This window comes from Gymnogyps californianus, chromosome 7, assembly GCF_018139145.2.
Source record: "Gymnogyps californianus isolate 813 chromosome 7, ASM1813914v2, whole genome shotgun sequence".
Taxonomy (NCBI): domain Eukaryota; kingdom Metazoa; phylum Chordata; class Aves; order Accipitriformes; family Cathartidae; genus Gymnogyps; species Gymnogyps californianus.
This window is the reverse complement of record NC_059477.1, coordinates 39,507,944-39,532,622: the sequence shown is the minus strand read 5'-3', so window position 1 is coordinate 39,532,622 and position 24,679 is coordinate 39,507,944. Positions and strand designations below refer to the sequence as shown.

The window sequence follows — 24,679 nt, the reverse complement described above, 5'->3', positions numbered from 1 at the left end:
ACAAATACTACAAATCTTTAGAGAGAAAGGATATACAAAAGGGCTTGAGGTGAATGTTTCAAAGCAAATACTCTTTAAACGATGTGCAAATTATTTCAGCACTTGAACATGATTTATGAAAGGGGATTAGTCCACTGAAACAAGAACCCAGTTTAAACTGTTGGGTTTCAAAGTCAAAGATGAGAAGCGTTTGCTGGAAAAGGCAGAAGAAACCGGATAGTAATCTATATCGAGGATTTCTGATTGATTTTCTTTAACTAACTTGGTCTTACATTAGCTATCACTGTCATTCATACTTAACTGTGGTGGGCAGCATAAAATACCTTCTTTTATGATATAATTCTCCATAAAAATGAAGTATGCAATAGTGATAATTAAGGAATAATGAGGTAATTAATAACTCAGTGACTAGCTCTCTATTTACTAGTATGCCCCATAAATGAGCACACGGAATACGAAACAATTAAAGATTATCCAAGCTCAAACAGATAACTTTTCCAGAGAGTTGTGTGTCAGTGAGCAGATCAATGAGTCACAGGTCACATCTATAATAATACATTATATTATATTGTAATATTCCCACATACTCTTCACGTAATGGGTAAGAGCTACTCTTAAGTACTATAAAAATGATCACTTTTATGTAATTGTAAAGATTAATAAGTGAGCTAACTTCTCATGGTTCTATAATGACCCTGCTGTTCTAGTAGGTAAAGGAAAATTTAATGATCCTGCTCAGATATGATTAATATCTAACTTTTTCCTGACTAAAAATCTGGACTTGGTTCAATAAAAATGAATTAAGTGAACATGCACTGATTTCCCTGCCAAATGTTTATATGGACGTTGGTTATGCCCAATTTAAAAATATGCTTTTTCAACCCAAATAGTAAACTCTGGAAGGATTTTGGAAAGTGAAGTAGAAATAAAACAAAGAATTAAGGAAACATTATATTATAATTGATGGAAACAGGATATTCAAATTCAGGAAAAAAACATTTTTTTTTGAGAACTAGTCACAGCCAGCTGTGATTTTGGGTGCAATACAATCTCCTATTATCAGTGGAAGTGACACAATTTGTTTCTGAATTTGGCATGTTTTGTTTCCAAGATGCCAATATTATTACTTCTTTGTTGCTGAATCAGTATTTTCCTAAGTTTTAAGAAAAGAGCATACAGTAAATGTTGCAGAGAAACATGAGAGGAAAAACATGTCAAAAAATAAGTTTAGTCCCTATAGTCCAAATGACTGCTGCCACCCTCCATAAACAGCGTGTTGCATTTTCTTTTTGTGGGCTTTTTTCACTATCTGAAGCTGACTGCATTCCTGTTGATGCAATAAAAATAAATGCCACAAACATACAAGCTGCAGAGTGACAAAATTAACATTGCAGTAGGAAACTGCATATTTGCATATAGTTTTCATTTTGCTTTCTGTTTTAATTGTTGTCATTGGTAATGCTACACTAATATGCATTACTGCTTTATATTTCTTGGGTTTATTAAAAGTAATAAAACTGACCTATACATAATGCTAACATTGTAATGTAATAATACTCCCTAAATAGCATCCATTTGGCTTTGAACTTCCCATCTAACTAAAATAAATGGGCTGGGAAGGGGAAAGAATTCAGACCTCATCAGAGCTAACAAAGAAATGGAGTGATTTCCCACTTCTGTTGCTCTAATTAGCCCCCTTATCACAGAAGTAACCCTACGTGGGTGAAGGACTCCGTTAGCTACCACAGAATCTGGCCCTCGACAAGTTTGGCTGAGCAAGTAAAACCTCTCACTACATCCCAAGATATGGTCTCCCAAGCTCCTGGCCTCTTCACGGAGGAGGAAGGAAGAAAGAAAGGAAGGGAGAAAAATCACACAGGCTCCTCTCTCAGCACTGCCGGTAATTAGGTGGCCTTTTTCTAGGATCTCTAAACGATGCTTTCAACAAAATAAGTTTCTGGCTTTTTTTCCTCCTGCTATTACGCAGCTGAAGCCGTGCAAATACGTGCGTTTGTGCCCTGCTGACCATCCCTGCACTCTGCAGAGAAACAATAGCCTCAGCAAGGCGGTGTTTGCCACAGAAATATCCAGTCGTGTGTGGGGACAAACTTTAAACCCTCGAGCAAGCCCTCGGAAGAAGCTTTAGCCGGGGAAGGAGCAAGCACCACACAGAGCCAGAAAGGGTTAAAGCTCCACTGAATTCTCCATTTCTTCCATCACGTCCACTGAGAGACCAAAATGGGTTTCTGCTGCTGTTTTTTTTTTCCCTCCACACATTGTACAAGCTTAATTATCTAACAAACTGCATTCGGAGATGACTCTGGACATTTTAGTAATTGCTTAGGAATATTTACATGCCATGCTTCGAGTTTCAAAATCTAGCCTTCTGAAGTAAGGACAAGTGAGTGAAATGAGAAAAGAAACTTTGGGCAATTTTAAAGCACACACACAGTCCTTGGCTAAATACGAGGGACGGGGTGCCCTTTTAAAAACTGATCCTTTTAAGAAACCAAAGCAGATTTCAGAGCCCACATGACTTTGTAGCAAATACCTCTGAAGGCAAATAAAAATTATCATCCAGAGGTTACGATTTTTTTCTTGATTTAAAAGGTAGTAGGAGGCATATTCCTGGACACTGCCCTGCCGCCATTCCCCAGGGAAGCGTGCGAGGGTTGTGGCATCCCGGAGCGATGCACCGCTCTTTGGGACTGAAAAGACCCATCGCTCCCTGTTGAAAGTGCGAGAGGAGTTTAGGTAAGGAAAATATCATTATTTGAGTTGGCCGGTGGCCAGGGTGCCGGGGCTAAGACCCCGATCCTAACGAAGAGCGGAAAGGAATCCCAAGCCTGCTGTTTAATATGCATGACATGTCGGCTTTGCTGTCAACTTTTCCTTCCACCCCCTGCTTTTGTCCGCTTTTTCCACCTGTTGCAACTCGTCCTTACTCAGGCTGAGAGCTGGAATTGTCTTACTTCGGTGTCGCATTGTGTCTGGCACAATGACGCCCGGATCCCCGACTACTCTTATTGAGACACTAAAGTGATCATGAATAGCAACAACACTGCACAGCCCATCAAGACTTTCTTTTTCATATATATATATATATTTATATTTTTTTTTTAAATCTTGATGCTGTGGTTGTGGCACCTCAAGCTAGAATTCAAATATGGAGGAGATTTTCCAGGATCCATCGCAGGGCTGCATGACTAACCACCGGGTTTTAAGTAAAGTGTTCTTGAAGATAAGAAAAATATGCGAGTAGAAACAATAAAAATAATGCAATTCAATCTTATCAATTCAGGCAGTTCCAGCTTTTATGTGGCAAACAAGGAGATCAAATTGCATTTATCTAATATCACAGATTTTTTAAATGTCTAAAATATTTAATTATTTTGCTTTGGCAACCTAAAGCTGAGGAACAGATTACTGTTCCCACTACATAAGGAAATAACTGACAACAATTAGTATTTATTCTTGTTGCTTTTGTAATAAAAATAGAATTCCATCACTTTCAAGGAAACCTAAAATATTAATAAGAATGTGATGAACTGAGTAAATGTGACGCCATAAGGAAATGATGGAGAACAGGTTGGAAATATAGTGCTTTGGGAATGTATTGCATTATCAAGCTTGTGATTGTGCATTTTGACAAGAGCAGCCCTCAGATTGATACGGTAGCCAAAGGGCACGCTTCCTACTGCAAAGCCGTTTGTTTCCATCTGGAAAAGAGGGAGTAGAAGGGGAATTGATCCCCTCCGACAATCGATAGCGACTCCAGCCCAGGCTCTTCCACAAGAGGTCACTCCTGAGTGACAAAATGCCCAGCTGATGGCCAAAATGCAAACCACAAAGCGACCATGGACAGAAAAAACGATGTTGAGCTTAGCAGAGAGCATGGAGTTGGCTTCATTGCCTACAACCTGACTGTCCAGACAGCTCCTGTAGTCCGTACACACAGTAAGGTCCCTTGGTTTTTGGAAGGTTGAATGATTTCTGGGAACCTTGCAATGCGCAGATCCTTTCCTTACCTCCCATGTGCCGTGACAGCATCTCTACTTTCAGTCTAACCCAAGTGCCCTGGTTTCATGTGGTATAAAATTAACGTGGCAGACCACCTACCAGCAGACCCAATTATAATTGGTACTAATTAGGAGGGGTTTTGGCAACCTTAGGAGAAAAAACCAAAAACCTACAGTCTGAATGATAACTAAATTACTTGGAAATTATGAAGTCTGCCACTAATTTTAAAAATTGTCGGTTTAGAACAACACTTATTTGCATAAAAAGGAGCGGTGCTGCAAGGCGGTTTCCTTGCACCAAACGCATACGTCTTCTAATAGGGGAGGCTGCCAGGGTGAAAAACATGTTCCTTCTGACCCAGCATTAGCTGCATAAATTAAATCAGTGAAATAGTTGGCATCATAAAATAAAGAGTAATCTCTTTCCATGTATTTGAGAGCAGGATCACAGTTTTACATATTTTGGTAATGTTCCCCAAGGCCATCCTTGGTTTCTTCTTAGCTCAAGAAAACTTCAATTAGAACATGAGTTGAATCCAAACTGGATGAGAAGCCACTGAAAAGCTGCATGACCAAGAAGACGGACACTCTGTGAACTTTGGAAATTGAGCCTGGCAGTTTGAGCCCAATTTTCAATGAAATCAGTGTCTACAGCTCAAAAAGCATAACTGAGAATTACCATTTGTCCTTGTAGTGTAAAGCAGAAGCAATTAGAATTAAACAGAAAAACCAAATTCCTGCTACTAAGTCTCTAGGGGCAGTCTCCCCAGTTTTAAATTAAAGAGTAAATTACTGGAATTACTTTGGTTAGAATATACCTGTCCTTTATATACTTGGGCTGCTAAAAAACCCCAGTGACACAGCAGTACCAAGTCTAAAACTGGACATTTTTTGCAGCCCTTAAAATGTAGAGGAGGTAAATACAAACGAGTCTGAACTGTCTGAATATGTCATTAAAGATTATCGGGGTGGGGGTGGGGTGGGTGGCCTGCTAACACATCTATCGCTCGTCTTCCACGCTAAACTGGATGAGCTTTAAGCCATCTTTAAAAAATCTCCTTTGTTCGGATTTGGCACTGGCAGTAGTCAATAATATAAGAGCACTATAAAATTATAAAATCGTTAAACTTTGTAAGAACTTTATAAACACACTTGCAGATATTGCACATATCTTCTCTGTGCTCTGCAGTCAAACTGGACAATGAAACGACCACCTGTTAACTGCTAACAATGTGTCATTACCAGTTCTCATGCCTTTTTAAAGCAATTTTGGCTCTAGCTGCCGATAATTCTGGCTACGATACTTGTGTGAACATTAAGGGCACAGAAAGCCAAAGGCAGAAAACTGACAATACAGTTTGTGCTTAGACTACTAATAAGTAAGTGAATAATATGATTTTTCTAATTCCACATAATTGCTTGATCTCAAGGGGCCAAAAAAAAGTTCTGGATACATATTTTAGAAGCAATCCAATCTACAGTATTTAAATGCAAGCTTCGATTCAGTGAGATTTCACAGCAGATATTTTCACATTTTTTAATAGTTTAAATAGCCTTTAACAAAACAGAGGTTATTCAGGATTCTCTAAGGTTTGAAAAGAAACGTAGACTAAGTCTCTGTCACTGCTCATATTCACTTTTTCTGTTTTGTCTGACAAATTATCATTTGAAGATATGTGAGAAGTCTAAATAAATAAATAAAAATTCCCCGAGTGCTGAGACAGTTTATGGGCATTTTGCTGTTAGCTACAATAAGAGCAGAATCAGGCCCTCAAAACTTACCATGCTCTCAGTCTTATTTTTCTTCCTCTGAGAAATGCAGTGTAACACACAGTACAAAGATATTAGGACAATTTTTCATAAGCTACATTCAGGCTACTTTATAACAGAAAGAAAAACCTTAAAAAAACCCCAAATCTCCAAGATCATAGGAAAACAACAACAACAAGAAGCTTTGGTCTGCAAAAAGAGACTATTTAATGAATCTCTGTATTTGTGTGTGTGTGTGTGTACGCGCACATGCATGTGTGCATAGATTTATGATTGTGTGGATAATTATCATTAAAAATAGCTCTGTTGTTGGGTCTTTTTAAGGCAACTCTTTTCTTAACATCTAAGGCTTTGATCCTGCACTGAAATGCGTGCAGGCAAATTCCTACACAGCACTTCAGTACCTATAGGTATCTCGTACCAGCATGCGAGTCTCAAGCTGTCACGGTGCTTACATTAGAAGCAGTATGTGACTCTCCCGCCAAACAAAGAAGAAAAACAAAGATTCAAGAGAGAGGGTGAAATTAAAAAAACGCTGAGTGAGTGATTCAGGGTCACCACCAGCTCCTGTGTCTTCTGCCCACAATATCATGAGCATCTCAGCACAAACTGGGAAAGGAAAGCCTCAGTGGAGTAAAGCACATCCCTGCTAGTTTTAGATCACTTTCTTTTCTAATCATACTGACAAAAATCAACCTCAATCCCTGGAATTTACCTTCTATAAAATTATAGATATATCACTGATTGTCGGCTCCAGAGGATATGTCAGGTCTTTCAGCAATTCACTGTATAAACGTACCACAGACAAAATTACTCTGGCAATTTGAGGTATTTTACTAAAATGGAAACAAAGCAACTGCAACAGACCATTAACATAGAACTCATGTTGCTTATTTTTAAAAAGAAATGGCTTGAATAAATGTCTTTGCTCCTAAACAAATTTATTTTGCTTAGGAGAGAATGTCACCCTTTAAAAGTGTGGAGCTAGTAACTGTCTTTACTTAAATGCAAGTTATGTATATCAGCACAGAACACATTCAGCTTTAAAATTCTCAGTGATCTTCCTTACATTCAGCATGTAATAAAAATTATCTTACTCTGTAATGGCATAGTTATTTAAAAAGAAAAAAAAAAGGGAAAAAATTTCAGAAAAGAAAAAAGCCTTACTTAAAGATTTTCTGTGTTCAGGCTTTGGTTCTTTGGATTCAGTGTCTAAGCTATTCAGTAATTCGATGCTGGAGGATCTTCTGAGTTTGAACTCCAAATTTCTCGATGTACAACTCCGTTCTTTTGGCTGGGAAAAGAATATATATATATATATACTTATGTGTATGCTTTTAATAAAATTATTATTTGTAAGAATGAAGCAAGAGATTACAGAATGCCAATACAGAATCAGAAGCTAACAGACACACACACAGCAAGTGATGCAGTGAGTATATAATTTAAGGAAAGTGTAATGCGAAATTTGTCATATGGCAGAGCTTTTATGGCCCTGACAGACTGATCTTAATTTCTGAGATAAATTCCCATTTAAGTGAGGAAAACAAAAGGCCTACTTCTTTAGGCTTAAGAGACCAAAATTATTTCCACATTGCAGGCTACTTCCAAATGATTGCAAAGAGGAAGGTTGTTTAAATTGCCTTTCTGCTTTAGATAGTTACAGTAAATATTCTTGCAAACAAAATTGTTTCAAACATCCTTACAAAGTTGGGGTTGAATTCTGCTGGTCTAAGCTTAGGAAAGAAGGGGGGAGTTTTCTATTGCTCTAATTCACTGGCATATAAAGCGACAACTGGGGACCATTAATGGAGAAAAGAAGAAAAAAGAAAATAAAAACTGAGAAGATATTTTGGCTGATCACACATCTCTTCCCATGGCATTTGGTCAGGTGAGATTTAGCCGTCCCAACGGCCTGGAAAGCTGCAAGGCTTTACACACTCATTCAAAGTTTTAAAACTGAAATAAATGACACCTATGAAATGGTCACTGAGGGCTTCGTGGTGGCACCCTGTCCTGCGCACGCAGCAAAGGCAAACCTTCGCCGGGACGAGCCCTGCCCTCGGGTACCCTAACCATTTACAAGTCGTGCCCCACCGGCCACTGCTGCTGTGGTTCGCTGCCCGCTCAGAGCTGCCGATGCCACGGTATTACCTTAGTTGCACTAAAAAAAAATAATCAAGTCTATTAGATGTTTAGCTGAATAACATGCAAAAAAAACAAAACAAAAAAAAGCGTTCTGAGTCTCCATGGAAAACTCCACCCCGAAATCTTCAGTAGGATATCAATATCCTCACACACCCAATGAAATGCACAATACGAAGACATACATCATCAGATCAAACTTTCCTTGGCTGATTATAGCCTCAGGGTAATATAATGTTTGTAGCTGTTTAAGGAAACAGTAGCCATGTTCAGATTAACCCTTTCAAAAAGGCTGCCTCTGCCCGCTCTGCCAATTCCATTGCAGCAAAACCTCTGAAAAATGCAAGAAATGGGGATGTTTTTCTCTCACCGGATTCTGCAGCGAACAAGGAAAGTCAATGCCCTCTAAAAAAATATGTTCTTGGATCAGGCAGGGATAGGAGGAAGACATTTGGAATTTGTACTGAGAGTGGCAAAAAAGAAAGAAAAAGCTACAGCTGAATCTGGTTTAGTAATTAAAAACTGTTTTAATAAAATGCAGCCCTGCTTACTTCTAGTAGAAAACCCCCAGCCTTCCTGGGAGAATAACAGCAATCAGTTACAAAGGAATATTATTTGCTAGTGTTATTCTTGTGAATAAGTAATACAAAAATTCATAAAAGGCTCAAATGTATTAATAGTTCTATTGAAGATTATATACTGTAGGCTGCATAAACAGAAAATGCAAAAATTCATTAGTTATTAAGTGCTTGTGTGCTTTTACAACCCTCAGCAAACCAATGTCCTTGTTATTTCAGAGAAATAAATGTAGCGTTCCATTCTGAGACAAGAATCAAATGACATTTTTGTTCAACAACCTTGTTTATCTGACATTTTTTAGTAGATTTGCATACATATTTTTATATCCTTCAGAGAAAGGAATGTCTAGCTAGCTGCTGACTGCCTAAAACCTGTAGAGATGCCTAAGCAAATGAAGTTGAAATTGCTACATCTTAATTAATAAAGGTAACAGCCAAAACAAATACATACCAATCTGTCAATTGCATTTTTGATAGCGTGGAACCAATCCAATATGAGAAAGTCGATATCCGACTGAAGGAGGAACTCATTTCCTGACACTGTCGTGATCTGGGGAGGGCATGGGCACACACAGGTAAGTAAAGCACACACCGGCCAGCTGATTTTCTTCTATTTTCTCTCCTACGCACCCAAATACTTTTCCTTTGTACCAAGAATTATCTCCTGGAGTGCTGAGTTACTGAGGAGTTTTGAACCTCTGTCTGAAAACTGTTTGGAATATGTCACAACAAACGAGATATTGTCTCAGCAATGCAACCACCGAACACAAATAGTGCAAAAATAACAGGAATGTGACAAAAGTTAAGGAAAGCCAGGAAACTCAGTGTTACAAGACACAGTTCAAATGTAAATCAAAGCACCCTGAAAAGAAATGAATGCAATATGAGAATTAATTCCTGTTATTTTCATTTTCTGTTTCTATTTTGGTATTATTATTTTTATATCTGGTACCTCTGTTCTCGAATTTACACATTTGTTATTTACCTGTGATTCCACAGTCCACTTCCAAGCATTTTGGTAAAATTAATAATGTCACTCTTTTTCACATGAAAAAAAAATTACCATCAAAGATGGCTGTAGCGGAGTAATTAGGAGCCCATTTATCATGAAAAAAAATCCCCCGTTTGTCTGAATAGAAGTCGATTTACATTTTTGACCCACTCACTGGGAATATTTATCAAAAGGATATTCAATCCCCTGATAATGCTGTTTCACTGCCTAACAATATTTGGTGGAAATATGCATGCATATTCTGTTGGTCTGAACTTCTGTAAACCACCGTGATAATAATGATACATCACTTTTTTTTTTTTTTAACATAGGTATATCTTTTCACCAAGGCAGATCTCCAGGTATTTTACACAGCAGGTCGAAACGACCATTTTACAGATGGCAATACTGAGGCACAGAGCTGTGCAGTGCTTTGCCCCAGGATTATTCAGCGGAGCCCTGGTGCATGTGGCCACGGAGCACGATCCAGGGCACAGCAGTTCTGCACGTTTGCAGACAAGTGAATGGAGGGTTACATCTCCACCACGTTTTGCAAAGGGCAGGAGCTCGTCCTGCCCACCCTCCAAACCAGCTCAGCTCCTGCCAGCTCTGAAACCAAGGCTTTTTTCTTATTTTGTGTTGTTAAGAGTTGCTTGTGCAAAACTCGGTAGCATCCGTACACGGGAATTGCACACTTGGGTTTTAGTGTTTGGGGGATGCGGTTTTAGTCTGCGCATTGGGATGCTTATTGGGGCATGGCGTTATTCAGGACCAAAACCTCGTCAGGTATTTTTCAGGTAACGGCTGAACACAGTGGACAACAGAGATTTCCTTCTGACCAAAGTGTGAGGAAAAGCAGAGCAAAGCCATTAAGACCTGGCACAGCCTATTTGTGTAAATCCATCAACCTGAAGTGCTACTCTTTCACTGCATCTGCCCCATGTCAAGAGTTTTTACTAGAGCATAAAAGAAACAACAGATCCTCACCAGCCTGGGTACTCCCCGAATCTGTCTTAAAACTGAAATACTACCAGGAGAAAAAAAAAAAAAAAAAAAAGACAAAACAGCTTAATGTTTTATTAATTGTTCTATAACCCTCCCTTTATTGAGGAAATGCCTGTAAGGAAGGTTTCCAAAGTCATCAGCATTAAGGAAAATCCCGTCAGCGCAGCTCCAGTGGAGACATCCTGTGAGAGCGCTGCAGAGAATGTGGGAATGGTCCCCCAGCACGGGCTCGGAGGCTGCCGGGCTGCAGATGTTCATCCCGTCCCATCCGCACCCGTCAGGAGCGGACCTCCAGCCACCCCATTGTTCCCCGTGTGCACGGGAGACTTATTTATTGGGGAAATTTTAATTCCCGTATTCGTCCGCAGCCATAATGTTAATCACTGCTCACATACTCACTGTTCCCTTTATCAAAAGAAAAAAAAAAAGTCAAAATTCAACTTCAGGTGTGCAGTTGAAAGAGCTGACCTCCGGTTCTGTGCCCCGCTTACACGGCAAGGTTTGGGTTCAAAATGTATTACATTATATCACAATTTATTAATGTATACATGCAGATATGAATTAGACTAAACATAGGCAACAATTCAATCTAATGCCTCTCTCCCAGTATAAACAAATCATTATTAAAATTATAAAAAGGAATAACATTTTCAAAGTAAGAGCAACATATATAATTAGATTTACTGTATTTTGAAGGCTTAAAAAGGACACAACATAGTTCAGTCTTCTGTTCAGTAAATTCAGGCTTTATTAAAACACAAGTATTCAGCACTGCATAAACATTTGCACCGTATGATATGCAAAAGAGATACTCCATTGCTAACAAGACCAAAGCAAAATACATGTTGAAAGTTTCTTTGTCTGAATGTGTTATTTTGATAATCATGTATTATCAGTGTTTTATGAGCAAATCTGTAAAAACAGATCATAGAATGGAGGGAAGAGAATTCATTTAAAATATACTTTCTGTAAGATATAGTTCAAGTCCTTTTCTTTCTTTCCTCAGACTAATCTTCAGAGTAACTAGACAGTTTCAAGAAGACTGCTACTGCTCTCTACAGTTTAAATGCATTCACTCCTTAATTACAGTCAGTAATTGACTTTGTTCTGCTCCATTCCAGTCATTCACAGGAAAGCAGTTCCAAAGGCTTTGGCTGGTAAATCCCATTTAATGTGCAGGTTTCCTATCCCACTTTTATATATTACCTCCTTAGGATTTCTGATAAATGGTTCTTGGAAGGGATTGCTAAACCATATTTGCACTTTGAACAATCGAATTTTCAACACCCTTGGGAAAAGACATCAGTAAAGAATGCTAGCTTTGACTAAACCTTGTGATTGAACAATTTATGATCACAGCCCTAAATGATGTATAACTAACAACAAGCATAAATTGTTCAATATTAAGGCGTGCTAACACACCGTCCCTGTATCAGGCACTGCTGAAATAAACAGAGGGACTGGAGAAAGAAATGAAAGACAAATTGGAAAGAAAAAAAAAGAAAAAGAAAAGAAAATGAAGTGGTCTAGATAGAGCTGCCAGTCTCCATTGTGCCAGGTACGTCACTTATTTAAATATTTCCTGAAATCCCTCTCTCTTTGCCATCATTTTTGCAAAGGCTACAGTCTGGAATTAGCATTACCTTACCAGGCAGCATTACAATGCTGCTGGCGGCAATAAATACCCACAGGGAATGACAACTGACAGTAACCCTCTTATTTGCAAAGGGTGTGCCCTTCAGGTTGCTTACAGAAGAGCCAGGACACCTGGATTCTCTCTTTCTTGCTATGGTACCTTGGAAAAATCACTTCAAAGGCTGAATCCACTCACATGGTAGTTTTACAATGAACTGCGGTACGGTCCTGCTGTTAAGCATTGATCCTCTGAAAATATCAGCTCACCGCAGGTAAATGTGTGTTAAATTCAGTACACTGCTGGGCTGCCAACAAAGTGTGGGAAGGGGGGGGGCAGGTGTGAAACACTTTTTATGATATTCTACTTGTGGCTTATTAAGGATTTCTCTTGTCACCTTATAAAGCTGCAAATGGAGGGGTGAGCTTCTTTTGCATGTCACCATAATGATGTACCAAGGTTGTGTTCAACAAGATCCTATGTTATTAAACAAAAAGATACCTATATGGCTCCAGAAAATACGGGACACTGTATCTAATTAATACCATTACCATTTTATAATAAATAAATATACCTTGGATCCTACCCAGGATCAGCAGTTCTTAAAAATCCTACAAATCATATATTTTTCCTGTGCTAGGTTGTGCTCTGGGACATGTTATTGTACCATGCATGGCTGTGTTCCTCCAGGACTTCCAAACCTTTACAGATGACCTGGATCACCTTTTAGAACATGTCTCAGAGATTCTTCCCTTTCACAGTATACCTACACCAGTGGAAAACAGGAGATAAAAACCAGAAAAGTGCCATGGGATAAGCCCAGGGTCTTCTGTCCAGAGTCTTCCTGCAAACTTTGGTCTGGGGACTACTGCACTGCTGTGAAAAAAAAGTCTCCTTCATGGTATCCCTCTAGCTCTTTACCAATATACATTTTTATAGATACATTCATTTCTTACATTTATTTTAGCTGCAGAACAGGGATGGAGGCAATTTTAGCAATCCTACTGATAGGCACTCTATGGAGATATGGAAAAGGGCGATAAATTCACACAGCAAAACAAAAATACAAAACCGTATTATTGATTCACTCACTTCAAAGTGTACTTATGCATCTCTGGTGGCTATAACTATTATTTGCAGTGATGAACTATTTTCAGACAATGCCAAGAACAAACTTTAATACAGGAAGTGAAGAATCCTATGGGGAAGGAGAAATGCCGCAAAAAAACCCTTCACAGGCTGTACCCTGCAGCAAAAGAGAATGGAGTGAGCAGCTTGGGAAGCCTATGGCTCACGTATAGCTTATGTACAGCCACCAAGAAACCACCACACAGTTCTTATTTCAGCCAAATACTGAAACAGGCCATTGTTCAACTCCCTCTGAATGTGGGACATCCGGAAAAAATGCTGGACTACTGGGGTGAAGCTTCATATAACATACCCCAATGGTTCAGTGTGGGATTATTGGTCACCTCTGGACCATGGAAACCCCACTAGATGCTAATCCAGTGCAGAAAACCTAAATTTTGATGTCACCTGGGACTTCCACAGCTTGTGGTGAACACTAAGTGATTTAAACTTGGATTGACAGATACCTCTGCGCGCAGAAATTCAATAAAATGTGTTCCTCTTGTTGCACTGTGCATTGGGATTGCTGCCCTTGATATGTGTAGGAAAAAAGGAAATGTGAGTCACTGGAGCATTTCTAGCTCAAAAGCTAACACTCTTCCCCCTTCCCACTGCTCCCTTCATCTCACCTTGCTCTCGCACAAGGTTTTTTTTTTCTGATCATGTTAATCATCCTGATTTCCCATAATGAAGAGGAATCTAGCTTTTTCCCTCTATTTTCCTGAGATATTTTTGCAAGATGGGATCTAACCACCCAACCCATGTAACACAGGACAAACCACTCTCCATCTGCATGGCAGCCACCAGTGCTAGGAAAGGAAAGGTGGGAAGAGAGTCAAAAAGAAAGGGGAAAAAAAAAAAGGGGAAAAAAAAAAGAAAGATGACCAGGAATTTTCTCTCTTTCTAAATATTCTTAAAAAAAAAAAAAAAAGAATATCGTTAGAATATAATATAGGTTGAGCATAAACACATAAAACATAGATACTTGTGTGTCCACACCCACAGTAGAAGTAGAATTAATTAAAGTTGGGAGACACTATGCTCCTTAGTGGTTTAATTAACTGGATCTGAATTAAACAGGGACAGAGATATGTAAGTTTTTAAAAACATGTCAAAAGTTTAACTGCCTTTCTGGAAGTTGATCTTAAATTCTTTCTCACAGATAATCCAGTCTCTTGGCCATGTTTATGCTGAATGAGTGAGCAGCAGAAAGGATAAATAAAATATCTCTCTGTGCTGTACTGTAATGAGCTGAGTCTAATATTCAAGAAATGCAAATAAAAGAAAACAAAAGCATCAGTATTGAGCTGCATTATATTCATACTGCATCACTTATCCGTTATATGATTCAGCCTATCAAACAGAGGTAGTCATGGTTATGCTGATAGTTAAATTACTTAAAGGACTCTAAGATGTTTATGACTACCAAAGAAATTTCATTATCAAGCAGATTGTCTGTCTCATATCACAGTCTGGCTTTACCAATCTAGCAGTCCTTTGGATGTCGAGCAAAGTTAACATTGAAGTGATGGGGAAATATCAGCTTGAAAGAAAAGGTCTTCAACCAATCTTTCAAAAAAAATGATATTTGTTAAAAAATTTTGTGAGAAAGTATCTGCCTTGTGTTCCCAATGTTGCTAGATGTTAAGTAAATATATGCTGATTGCAAAAAAGTTGCTTTGGCAACTCTCTTATTAAAATGCATTTGTAACCCCCATCTGTCATGAAAGTTTTGAAAAGTTTGTTTACTTTGGATAGCCGCCTTATCCAGGGTTACCCCAGCATACAATGATAGCAGTCTTCAGAAGTTGTGTGAGGAACAAGCCACTGGGGATCCATTTTTGTTTTAATTGGCACACACAAACACTTTTCTGGTCTGTCAAAAAGATCAAGCTAATATGCATGGCGGGTGTTATATTCTCAGCTTTTGGGAGTAGTAAAGCTCCCTTTATTTAAGTAATTTAAATGATAGACTGCAAAAACTTTGCAAGTCAGAAAAATGTTTTATACTTTCTTTGGGAATATTTGTTTTAAGCAACAGAAAATGTTCTACATATCTAAAGATGTTGAACCTTATGTTATAATTACCCTGTTTCTTCTGACTCCGTAAAAATTACTGTGAAAACCAAGCATTGCAAAGAGGCAACAAACAGATCCTGTGTTTTCACAACTTCTGCAATATTAGCAATTGTAAGACCAATTGCTGCCAGATGTTTATAAGATATGTCTTCAGTTGTGTTGCCTTGTGGTATGACTCATTTGCACATCCATTCTCTGGGAACTTTCGCGGGGTCATCGTATCAAAGCAACCTGCTCCTATACAATAAGTTGCTTTTCAGTGAAATTAACCTCGTGTTTGGGGTATACACATCAATGGCTCTGAAGTGGATTCAGCAGTCTGAAGTCTGGGGTCAAACTTCCAAGAAAGAACAAATTTTTAAGTGAAACTGTATTGTACCAGTGATGAAAAAATAATTTTTTTCCTGGTAAATTCCTAGGACTGAGTCCTTCAACATAATTTGGTAATAAAACAATGAACTCTGGGACTGTTAAGAAGAAAAAAATCTTTGAGCCTAATGTTTCCCTTCTGCTGTGCAATGAACTCATAGTATATACCAGTTTCTATTGAATTACATTAATACTAGCAAGGAGAGAATCAAGTCTTCTCTCTGCATTATAAAGCAAATCTTTTCCTTTCCTTCCTGGCTGTGAAGAATCTCACTTGCAGAAGAACTGATTTTTATTGCTTGTAAGGAAGATATTGAACAAATAGGAGGTCACAATTAAAGCTGATTAGGCCCTGAGAGACCAAAACTCCTCCTTGGATTTGAAGAGGAGCTCAGGCTGGAGGTCCACAGAGCCTCCCTGGAGGGGGAAAGGTCCAGTGCTCTGCCAGGGGTACTGGGACGCTTTCACTGATTTCAAGGAACAGCTTGTCATTCTCCCTTTTTCGCCCACCAGTCCAGGTCTTACTTCTTGCTGCCCTTGGAGATGTGTGAAAAGAAAGCACATGCTGTTTGAGCCAAGGGGAAGGTAAGGAAGAGCAAGTACTTTCTGCTAAACATCCAAGGAGCGTGCTGGAAGGAGATATTTCTGCTGGTCTGCTACGCTGGTATTATGCCCTGTGCGAGAGACAGTTGGATTGGCCTCTGAAAAACAGGGGGTTCCTTCAGAGGGCAAAGAGCAAAAAGGAAAATGTGAGGCAGGCAGCAGATGACCATCCTGGATGTCAGACACCTGCGTGCAGCCTCCCCTGTGCCCCCTGCCCATACGACTTTCTGCTCCAGCCCCATGGATGCACTGCCCTCCCCACGGGAGCGGGATGGACGGACTTCTGCCAGCCATTAAGCCAAAGTCAGGGGAGGTGGTAGTCACCAGACTTGGGAAAGGGAGAAAGAAGTACCCCCGAAACGGGCTCAAAGCAGAGAAGCAAGAGATAATAATTAAGACACAACTCAGTCATGTCTGTGCATAGCGCGAAGTAGGGGAATAGGCAATTGCACATTTTGTCCACAGATGAAGACTAAAGGCAATGTATGAATACCTACTGCAAGCTACTTTTCTCCTTGGGGTAATATTTTACTGTTATTGCCTTTGCAATCTGAAGCCATATATTACACAGCCACACACAGAGATACTGGCAATAGTTTCTTAGAGAAGTCCCGTCTTTCTTAGGTTTACCAGCTGGACAATACCTAGTGATGAATGGTCCTCCTGTCCAATTTTATATGCATGTTATAACACTTCATGATATATGTGAGTGAGACTCAACATGATAAGTCCTTGTAACAAACAAAAATATCAAAGGGAGAATGAATGCTTTACTTTCAGTACAAGCAAAGATATATATTTGAAATATATATGTGCTATGTGTAAAGATTTCATTTCCTTCACTCTTATTTTAGCCAGAAATTTATTCATCAGTAGCAGAGCATTTTACAGCTACATTATTTGCAGGCAGAAGCCGATACTGGCTTTTAGTATTTCATTTACTGACACATGTCTCCTATTAATAAGTGCTGAGATTGCACAATAAGAAGAAAGAGATGTTGCTATAAGTATCTTTATACTTATAGTAACGTATTTGGCCATGATTATAAGTGTTTATAAAACATTCAAGAATCGTTCCTTGTCTACTTACACTAATGAGAACACCTGTTAACTTCAGAGCTACACAGACTTATTTGCATTGAATTCAGGTTTTTGCATACTGTACATCACTTCTTGAAACAATTAGATGTTTACAGAGAAATATAGCTAAAAGAAGAACAGCAGCTTGAATGCCCTCCAGCCCAAGTCAATGCTAATCCTGGTTTACGTGAAAAGCAGAAATCTGCTGAATTATAATACTGACACTAATTCAGTTAGCAGTGAACAAAGGTGTACCTGCAAATCCTCTGATAGCAGATGTTACTTGTGGGGATTGATACCCGCTGTTGAATAAAGCATCTCTTAGAGATGAAACAGCACTACTGAATGGGATTTTTCATTGTTATATTTACCATTTTCTTTTCGTTCGGATATTTTCTTTTTTTTTTTTTTTTTGGTGACTCAGAACCTCTCTGTGTACTGAGCACGTAGAACATGCGGTCATTTTCCAAAATGACGTTATTTTATTAACTTGCCAAAAGCCAATACAACAATCAAGAATCCTCCTACTGCTAGAGATCCAAAACACCATCTCTGCAGTAGAGGGTTTTGTGGCCTGGGGCAAGGAGGCAGGAGGTCCCTTTCTATAAAAACAGGTCTACTGAACGGTAAGTGTAATATCCTGCTGGTACATGACCATGCCAGCTATTGTTTAATAACAATGTAAAACATCAAAGTTGGTCCATGTTCTGAACATATACTCTGCCAGCTGTGTCAAGTTCCTAAGTGTTGCAGGCAGGAAAATATAATGGTTATTATCTTCCCTTGCATGCAGGGAGCAAACAATGCATAACATCTTTGGTTTGCGTCTTTCCATCTTTATTTCTACATAAATATTAGGAAAAGCTAAACAGGACGAAAAATGTTTTGAATAAGGCTACTACATCCATTTAAGAAAACAAACATTTCCAACTACAGCAGCTGAAAAGATTTCTATTTAAAAAATCATTTAGTGTATTAATAAAAATTACGCCGTTGAGATTTAGGATAAAAATGAATACATTTTGTCACCTATCTGAACCCTAGTTTCTAAGGAGTCACATCCTTGTTAGAAAACTTTAACAGGTGATACCATACATACAGTTCTTAACTGAGTACAGAAGAATATGGATATTTCAAATATAGGCCCTAAAAGGCTAGCAGACTATGAACCTTTCTTACACAGTTGTGGTTTTTTTCATTAGGGGATGAAGTTATTTTATATAATAAGCAGCATCACAGTATAGATAGCATAGAGACAGTGTTTTATTCAAAGAATAATATCTGTTAATTTTTGAGGTTAGAAATTCTTGTAAGCTGAAAAAAATGGCACTTTGCAAGTCTCCAAATTCTCGTGATAGTTTCAGACCAGTTTTCAAGTGTTGGAGGAACCCAGGATTTTTCTTCAGACATTCTGAAACTGCACTGACAGCACTGGAAATGCACTGGCCTTTAAATTTATCAGCTCCTCTACATAGTAGTGTAGGAACGACAGAAGGTTACTCAAAGCGTTATTTAAAAATATCACATAACCAAAATATCAAATTATCTTTTCACAATAGGTGTCTAAGGGGAGCTTTTCTAGGGAAGGAGAACATAGCTCAGAACTCAGTGAATTCCTTACACTAACTGCATTTAGTCAGCTAGCGGTAGTTGGGTGAAAAACTACTGAAATATTTGACTATGTAGTTCACAAACAAGGCAACCTAACTTAATCGATTCTGTAATGTATTGGTTTTTAAGAAATACAGTGAAATTAGAAAAAAATATGAGAAACACATACTTCTTGTCTAGATCTTTGAGTTTCCGGTATGCAGTGGGATACACCCAATACCAAAACCTTAAAAGCAAATACATTATTTTAAAAATATGTATAGTTTTTACAAATATCTGATTTTTTTTAATAACGTAGGCTTTTCTCATGTATTAGAACATGATGTACACTTTGACATCTGTCAGTCAAGCTTCTGGCTATCGCGCTGGACAATCTGGAGGGATGCACCACAATGTGATGTGGCATGCAGAAAAATTGAAAAACTCCATTTTTCCAAAATAAAAATCACATCTTCTAGTTTTAAATAGAGAGAATGATTGCAAAATATTTGGCCATCAAGACTGTAAAGATTGAGGTTGGATAATCAATAACGTTTGTGGTTGAATTACCCACTGATAACAAGTAATTTCCTGCTATTCGTGAGGGGAATTGGGAAGTGGTTTTTGGGAATTTGGCAGACTCTCTCTCTCTTTTCTAAATATGCTGTGTCTGAAAGCCTGATATTCTTTTCTGTTGCAAGCTTTGGGATGATGCAGTATAGGCAAATGCAGGTTTGGGGTGACAGCTCATTCAGGAACTTAGGGATCTAAATATAAGAGAAGCTAAAAATACACAGAACTATCAAGGACAGGAATGGCTAGGTATGTGGGTTTTGAGTCCTCCATGCCATAATCATAAGACCATATTTATCTGGAGCCCTGCAACACTGTGATTGTCGCTCCACTTCTTGTCACTAATAAATGTACAGTACACATGACAGGGAAATAAATAGAGTGTTTTAAAACGCGTTATGGCCTCCTTGTCCAAAGATGTCATCATTGCATATTAATTCGAGCACTGTGGATGTGGCAGGAGACTGGTGCTTATCCAGCAACACAACCAGCAGATACAGAAGGGCTGTTACCAGAGCATCTCCCCACAGACCCCTGACCCACACGTTCCTTACCCTTCCCACCACGTTGTTAGAGATACCGGGTATGCTACCGCTCTCATCGAACTCCACGGCACTTGACAACTCAAAAGCAACATCCAATTGGTAACATACATTTTAAACTGTGAGGCAAAATGGAAAGTCTTAAGGAAACTGTAATTTCAGACTTTAGTTTCTGAAGGTGTTATGTTACCCTGTATTACAATCCCACCCATGACCTCATCCTTGCACCGTTCTCCTGCCACTAAAATAATTAAGAACGTTATCAGATTCTTGACTCTGACAAAGGAAACTGAGAAGTTACTTCCCAGTGATTTGGGGCGCTAACTCATTAGACCAGAGCTGGAAGAGCTGACACTCTATTGCTCGTGTCTATGAGCAGAGACATGTAAGTGAGTTTGAACTATAAACAGAACCAATTACATGAACATTTCCCAACGCTTTCAAGAATAAGACTAGAAGCTTTTGTTTGTTTTGCGAAACCATGATCCGCTATGCTAATAAGTCTAAAATTTGATTAAAAGAAAAACATTCAAAGCAGAACCTGGCAGCACAGCTTCTCATGTGCTTTTCTTTCATCTGCTGGAACACGGTAGCCCTGATTCAGCAAGGTACTTCATTAAGCAATAGGCAACTTTCAGAATGAGTACTTGCGCTGTTTTCAGTCACAAGAGTGAAATGAGCAAATCAGTCAGAGCAAAAATAGCAGAAAAGTTATATTTATTCACAGAGTGAATATTTCAGGGAACAAAAGAGATGTTAGTGACAGTCAGTAAGAGCTGCATGTAAATTAACAGTAGAACCACAAGCAACAAAGTTAGCTATCACTTATAAGCCTAACAGCAAAATAAAGCTATACCTTCTAGCCCAACTCAGAGAAGAGAATACTTTGTCAAGGAACTAGAGGGGAAAAAAAAAAACCCAACAAAACAACAACAACAAACTCCACCACCTATTGGTTCCTTCACTATTACAAGCAAACCCAGATGAGTAACTTTATCTACTTACTTGAAGAATACAGTATCAGAAAAGAAATATGATTTTATTTTTTTTTTTAACCTTTGGCTATACTAGTCAAAACACAGCCAGATCACCTTGAAAAAACGAGAGAAAAATAGTAACTATGTAAGAAATTATACCTAGTTTTCAGCTAAACTCTGGGATTTCAATTGCCAACGATCCCCATAACTCACTCCTTTCCTTCTGAGAACAGATGAACTGATTCTCTATCACAGCCAAGCTCATAATGTCTAAGATTAACTAGAATTCACTCACTTAGAAGATGACCTTACAAAGAATTAAGCCATAAATTAGATACTGCCAGAACTTGAGAATTAAAAGAAAAAGAAAAAAAAAATTCTGAAAGTTTTAGGTGTTTAGTAATTCAATTATACCATTTCACCTCTTATTGAAATGCAAGCACACAGGCTGAAAGCACAGAAATACACCATATCTAAACAAACTAGTGAGAAATACTAAAATAGGTGAATATTTATCAAAACTCTCACTTAACAAAGAAAGAGCACTGATATCCATATTCGGGAAAGCTGCTTTTATCGAAGGAGAGAACAGGATCTCAGTTTCACGCTTAACTCTGAACGATAACTCATTCCCATTTTTCACTGCTTTTGCTCGATGACAGGTCATTCACCTCACTACTGTCATGCGCTACAAAAATTAGCAACCAAGAAAATGAATCTAGATCAGTTCCTATGTTTGAACTTGCTCATTTGCCTATACGCTCTATTTCCTACTGGAAACCCGCTTACTGCATCACAGGACCAACTTCACAGCCGACACGGAGCAAGGGAGACGGAGAACCTTGTGAATTTTCCCAATGTATCAGACTTACAGAAACACCTGTGCTAAATAACTTTGTGCTGAGCTACTGTGAAAAGCTGCAGTGTTAAATAGCAATCACAGTTTCTGATTTTTCACTGAGCTGGTTACTCTTCTGCTAGAGTCCTCCAAGCTGTCGTACAGAGCGTGAATGGTACCCATTTTAATCTTATTACCTTTCTCTTTATTTACATTGTTAAAGTCATGAATTCCTTTATTTATCTCGAAGTATCATTTTATCAATACAATGGGAGTTGAGCAGTGCCTGATAATGTTGGAAAAAAATCTGTTTATAAATGCCTTTCATTTCTGAATTGAAACCGTTCATTCACTGACTACTACAAGAAGATGAGAGGGGTTGAGGAAAATCTTCTAAGGCATTTGATTCGATGCAGGTTTAAAAGTGTTATTTCTCTTCTTTAAAAAGATCCCAAATACAGTATGTAAGGACAAAAGTACTGTAAAATTAAATAAACTTAGAAAGTTGCTGCCGATCCATCCTTTATTAAGGACTGTAGCATTTATGCGAGAAAAAGCTCTAATTTCCATTTTATAAGGAAACAATGCCCCTAAATCTACACAAGCACTTTAAAAAGATGCATTTGCATGTATACAGAGCTCATTATAGGCTTTAAGTGTGTTAATGATTAGATGGAAAACTTGTTCAAACAAATTATTGACTCTGGTAGTGAAGATCAGAGAGACAGTAAAGCTACTGCAAGCAGGTAGGGAAAGTTGCAATTAGGTTTATTTGAGGATTATCTCACTTTGCCTTTCCCGGAGTGGTAAATAGCAGCAGCCCCCGGTCTGGGAGCAAATATCAAATACCTGCACATACCTTCACACCTCGGGGGGAGAAGCAGGTAAAAGCACGTGCTGCCACTCACGGCAACATCTCCACTATCAAAAATGATTCACCTTTTATATCTTTAACCCCTTTACATCTGTTTCCTACCTACACAAACTACTCTGCAGTTCTTTAGCAGTGGCGTTGCAGGAGAAGTCCAGGAAAGTGGGAATAGAGCTGCTGCAAATAATGATTCATCTTTAGCGATGTCTGCATCAGCATGAGTGGAGACTGGAGATATGTTTAGATGCTACACTGAGGCTAGAGTGAACCTAAAGCAGCATATGCTTAGCCAAACCTTTCGAAACTGGAGGGAAAAAAAGAAAGTTGTTGAGAAATTACTACTCTTTCTTTCAATCAAAATTTTAAGTAATTCCTGATTTTCTCCAGACTCCAGGCAGGAGAGCACAGCTCATGGTATTTAAATGAAGCTCCCACAACATTTTGTGGCAACACGATATTTTATGGCAGCGAGTGCAAAACACAGCAGCAGCACCACTGTAAACTTTGAAACGTTTCGAAGAATATCAAGCACCAACTGCACTGCCAATATAGTTTTAAGTACAACGTAACGAGCTAAAATTATGCAAGCAACCGTTTCTCACACGAGTAGTCCCAATGATTTCAGACAAGGGAGATATCTGCGACGAAGACTTGCAGAAGAGGATGCTCGAAAAGTATAAAAAAAAGTACTCTCCAGTGCAAAGAAGGTAGCAACATCTAGACTCGTGTTTAGGTAGGCTTGTCTGCGCTCTTGTGATTCCCATTTCCTACCTATGTGAAGTGTGTTTCAAATCTATAATTCATATAAAGTGAGAATTTCAGTGTTTTTCTTTCACTGAAAAGCCTATTGTGAATGGCCCCAGGACAACTCTCCCAGCCAGGTAATTTAAACAGCAGAAAAGATAGGCAGATACGTTATTTTCAACAAGGTCCCAAGGTGGCTTTCAATTAAGAAAAACAATTGACTGATGTTTCTCTGTTTGCTGCCAGGAAGCTCTATGTAGTATTTCTAGAGCTTTTTCTCCACTCTACCCAACATGTGGGCTCAGTGTCAAGCTGTGAGTTTGTAAATCTTTTTCAGCACTTATCAGAGCTCAACATGAATTATGGTATTGCCAAATCTGCTTTATGCAGCTTTTTTTACACTAGAAGAAAACGTACGATTTTATGGTCAAAAAGAAACGTCTACATACTTGCAATGGGAAAATGCAGTCAGTCGTGACTGAACCCCAGAAAAAAATATTTCCCCCTAATCCTGCTTCTTCACCGTCTTCAAACTTTGGAAACTTTTGAGCTGTCGAGCTTACGTGGTGCACGTGGTTTCTCTCTACTTTTATTAACTATATTAGCTAAGGTTTTATTAACTAAGACTTTATTAACTAAGATTTTATTAACTTAATGCATGTTTGAAAAATCCCTGCTACTTTTGTGGATGACTCGCCTTAAAATGTTTGTTAATCTTTAGTAGAATACCTTCCTTTTTGTTGAGGAACCGTTAGCACGGAACATAAATCAGCCCTTTTGTTGAGGGCTAATAAACTTTGTGCGTGTGCGTGTGTGTGTGTGACTTAATACCATTATAATAATATTATATGGCAGGCAAAAATATAATGAAAATGATAATTTGCCAAAAAGATTTAAAAAACACTGAGGTGTTACCTATCAAAAGTTCTCCTTCTGTCTATGATACAGCACAGATTGCAATCGTGACAGTAAATCTGGTGCTATTGTTAATGCCATGGCACTTTGGTTTTTGGCTTGCTTCAGTCCAATCTGTGACATGCTTGTGAATATCTTTCTTCTGTTCTGTCTGTATGGCATATGGATTTCTGGGATACAACGTCAGACCTATCCACATAACAAGTGTTCAGAGCACCTTATCATTTTA

At 38.5% G+C, this 24,679-nt stretch overlaps 1 protein-coding gene across 1 annotated transcript in view; it reads right to left on the bottom strand.

Annotated features, from left to right (window-relative positions):
• Positions 1 to 24,679, bottom strand: part of ARHGAP15 (Rho GTPase activating protein 15) — a 312,415-nt gene that overhangs the window by 152,166 nt on the left and 135,570 nt on the right. Inside the window, exons 6-7 of the mRNA XM_050899944.1 lie at positions 8,964 to 9,062; positions 6,957 to 7,083 (exon numbers count right to left, since the gene is read on the bottom strand). Coding sequence (XP_050755901.1) covers positions 6,957 to 7,083; positions 8,964 to 9,062 — 226 coding nt within the window. The remainder of the gene's footprint in view (positions 1 to 6,956; positions 7,084 to 8,963; positions 9,063 to 24,679) is intronic.